The following is a 3,931-nucleotide window of genomic DNA, read 5'->3' as shown; positions in this document are numbered from 1 at the left end:
GTTATTTGTTGCTTTGTGTGTTTTATTTATGCATCTGATATATGTGCCTCATATACAGTGTGTGGTTTCTGTATCTGTGTGTGTGGCTGTACAGAATACTGTATGTGTGTGTGTGGTTTGTGTAAAGCATGTATGTGTGTGTGTGTGTGTACAGTATGCAAAGTATTTGTGTGCTAAACGCCCCCGAAGTGGGGCCCCAGTGTTTGAACAGTCATATTCCACTGTGTCCTCAGAGAGCAGAGGATCAGAGGTGCTTTACCCAGCCCCAGGGGAGGGCAAACACACACACACACATCTACACAACCCTCACGTATACACACACACACATCTACACCACCCTCACATATACACACACACACACGTCTACACCACCCTCACATATACACACACACACATCTACACCACCCTCACATATACACACACACACACACATCTACACAACCCTCACGTATACACACACACACATCTACACAACCCTCACGTATACACACACACACATCTACACCACCCTCACATATACACACACACACACACACACATCTACACAACCCTCACATATACACACACATCTAGATAACCCTCACATATACACACACAAATCTACACACCTACACACCCCTAACATACACACATGCACATACGCACACACATCTGTCAGGTGTGTTGCAATGATGCAATAGAAAATAGAAGTTGTATGAGGTCATCAATGTGAGATGTGAATAACACGATAGGACTCTGACATTCCACAAGGTTACAGCAAACTGAAGTTGTTCACCTGGGAAAAACCTTCTGGTGATGTTTTCTGTCTCTCTCTCTCCCCATCTCTAGCTCACTCTATCCATCTCCCCCCTCCCTCCCTCCCCCCCTCCCTCCCCCCCTCCCTCCCTCCCCCCCTCCCCCCCTCCCTCAATCCCTCCCTCCCCCCCTCCCTCCCCCCCTCCCTCCCTCCCTCCCTCCCTCCCTCCCCCCCTCCCCCCCTCCCCCCCTCCCTCCCTCCCTCCCTCCCTCCTTCCCTCCTTCCCTCCCTCCCTCCCTCCCTCCCTCCCTCCCTCCCTCCCTGTGTCACTCTCATGCTGGTGGTGCATGGGTGGTTTTATATTAATATGACAGAACAGAGGACTGGGAGTTCCTGTTTAGCTGATAGGATTTAACACCTGCGATGTTTGAACAAAATGTCACAAGCCGACTGCCGCCAATTACCATTCCACACCCGTGCAGCCAATAACCCCAGGCTCTACAGCTGCCCACTGATGAGAGGAGGGGGGGGGAGGGGAGAGAGAGAGAAAGAGAGAGAGATTATTTAAACTGTGACTCAAACTAATGAAGTCTTCCTTGCCAATCCAAACTCAACGCAGAACTTCAAAGCACAGAGCCCAGCTGTGGGTCTGCACTAACTGTGTGTGTGTTTGTGTGTTTTTGTTGGCGTGTTTGTGTGACTAACAGGCCTGGTTCGCAGACAAGATTTTACAGTTCTCAGAAAAACTGGATAACAATATTCAGGGTTTCAAACCTCTGTCTCTTGGAGCTTTAACATGTGAAACAGACCACGTTTTCCTAAGTTTCTTAAAATGAATTATTAGTGACAGGAACACGTTTTATCAGGGCAGCAAGGCATACTGCTGTGAAACTATAATTATAATAGAGACTTATATTGCTAATTAAGTTCAGAACAATATCATACCATGTGAAGAGTCATCCCGGAGAGAAAACAGATGACATTTCAGGGGTGATTAAGAGAACGGATCAAATGACGACACAAATAATCAAATATCAAAGATGTGTGTAGAATAATGTTGACTGATGTGTGGTCTAGTCTTCCCGTTTGAGGATGTAACAGTTTTTCCTCCTGTGTCTGATAGCTGAGATGGGGTTACTCTGCCCTGTGCCTGCTGAATACAGAGTGTTCCTTGACTCTGAACACAGAAATACTGTTATCAGAACTCTGCTCTTCTGATCGTTGTACTGCTGCACTTTCTGCAAGCACTATTTGTATGTCACTTTAGATAAAAACGCCTGTTAGATCAATAAAATGTAGAGTGTAGAATCTTGGGCAAAGGGGAATTGGAACTGTACCAAATACCTTTACAGTTTAACACTGGAGAGCCAGAAGCACACTGGGTTTCCTTCCCTTCTATATCTCTACTTATCTCTCTCTCCCTCTCTCCCTCACACCCCCTCCCTCTCTCTCTCCCTCCCTCACACCCCCTCCCTCTCTCCCTCCCTCTCTTTCCCTCCTCTCTCTCTCTCTCTCTCCCACACACCCCCCCCTCTCTCTCTCTATCTCTCTCCCTCTCTCTCCCTCTCTCCCTCACACCCCCTCCCTCTCTCTCTCCCTCTCTCTCCCTCTCTCCCTCACACCCCCTCCCTCTCTCCCTCCCTCTCTCTCCCTCTCTCCCTCCCTCTCTCCCTCACACCCCCTCCCTCTCTCTCTCCCTCTCTCTCCCAACCCCTACCTCTCTCCCTCCCTCTCTCTCCCTCTCTCCCTCTCTCTCCCTCTCTCCCTCCCTCTCTCTCCCTCTTTCCCTCTTTATATATCTATCTATGGTTGGGGTTGTGGGCTGGAGGGGAGGAGAGTGTGACTCACGTCCCGTTGATGACCCCGTCCGGGTTGAGCATGGGGATGATCTTGAAGACGAAGGCCTGCCTCAAGCTCTCTGCCACCGGGTCAGCTGAGCACAAGTACTCCAGGGTGCCCTTCATTACCCAGCTGGCATTGCTCTCACCTGGGTGAACACGTGCCGTCAGCACCATGCAGGGCCGGTTACCTGGAGAAGAGGAGTGAGAATAGTGAGGAAAAAAAAGATGAAGTCCTTACTATCTGGAGCCAGGAGACATGAACACCACCAGCACACAGCAGGGGAAACGGCTTCTACTTCAGACTAGCAGGAGATGTGAAATATTCCCGTACGGAGCTCAACCTGAAGCCGTACCTAAAGAAACATACCACAGCTGGAAGAGAACACCTCTCTCTCTCTCTCTTCAGCTTGTGTTTGTGCTTCTGTTCATCTGGGAGATGATCTGATTTCTGGAGCCACTAATAATAAAGGCAGGAATCTTCGGCAGGTGTATTTCTCAGGAGCCAAGGACGTGCAGTGTTGAGTGTGAGTGGAGGTGTTTAGATGAGTAGTTCACAATAAGTCTGAACGCCATGTTAGGCTGCACTAAGGAATGGAACCATGGAACACTCCAGTTCCTCCAGTTGTATCTTTCCACACAACAGGATATACTTTTGAGACCCACCCCGATTGCAAGATCACAAAAGTATTTCATTAAAACAGGCATTTCACTAGTGCAATAAATTCCCACACTGAACCCTGTCTCTTCTGGTTGATAGGCCAGAGCCATGAAACCAGGACCCAAACTGATTGGCTGGCCTTCTGCAGGTATGCACATGAACCATACCACACCAGTATCCAGTTTACAACACACCAGATAAATACATAACTGGTTTGTTTCTTTTATGATTTTCATTTGTTTATTAATTTCACAAAAGAAAAAATGAGATGCATCTCAAATGTTGGTCTTTATCAAAACATCCGGTACCCAGCAAGGTAGGTGCCCTTTTGGTGATGATGATGAAAGATTGAGTAGAAAAACCACAACGATGATGGAGAGAAGGAAATCAAATACGGAATAGAAAACATATTACCGGAAAATAGAAAGACCTTTGATAGCTCTGACAAGCCATGAAGTGCGTGAGATTTATTTGACGTTGGAGACTAAATCGGAAAGAAATGTGTAGGAGGTAGAAGGAGGAGAGAGCAGGAGGAGGAGAGAGCAGGAGGAGGAGAGAGCAGGAGGAGGAGAGAGCAGGAGGAGAGAGCAGGAGGAGAGGAAGAGGAGGAGGAGGAGAGAGCAGGAGGAGGAGAGAGCAGGAGGAGGAGAGAGCAGGAGGAGAGAGCAGGAGGAGAGAGCAGGAGGAGAGAGCAGG

At 48.4% G+C, this 3,931-nt stretch overlaps 1 protein-coding gene across 1 annotated transcript in view; it reads right to left on the bottom strand.

The window, feature by feature from the left end:
• The window catches only part of LOC124464711 (cytosolic carboxypeptidase 4-like), a 17,974-nt gene extending 15,211 nt beyond the window's left edge, over positions 1 to 2,763 (bottom strand). The window contains exon 1 of the mRNA XM_047016520.1: positions 2,585 to 2,763. Coding sequence (XP_046872476.1) covers positions 2,585 to 2,751 — 167 coding nt within the window. The 5' untranslated portion in view covers positions 2,752 to 2,763. The remainder of the gene's footprint in view (positions 1 to 2,584) is intronic.
• Between the last annotated feature and the right edge of the window lie 1,168 nt (positions 2,764 to 3,931).

The sequence above is a fragment of the Hypomesus transpacificus genome, unplaced genomic scaffold, assembly GCF_021917145.1.
Source record: "Hypomesus transpacificus isolate Combined female unplaced genomic scaffold, fHypTra1 scaffold_392, whole genome shotgun sequence".
NCBI classification, from domain to species: Eukaryota; Metazoa; Chordata; class Actinopteri; order Osmeriformes; family Osmeridae; genus Hypomesus; species Hypomesus transpacificus.
This window is presented reverse-complemented; position numbering and strand designations above follow the sequence as displayed.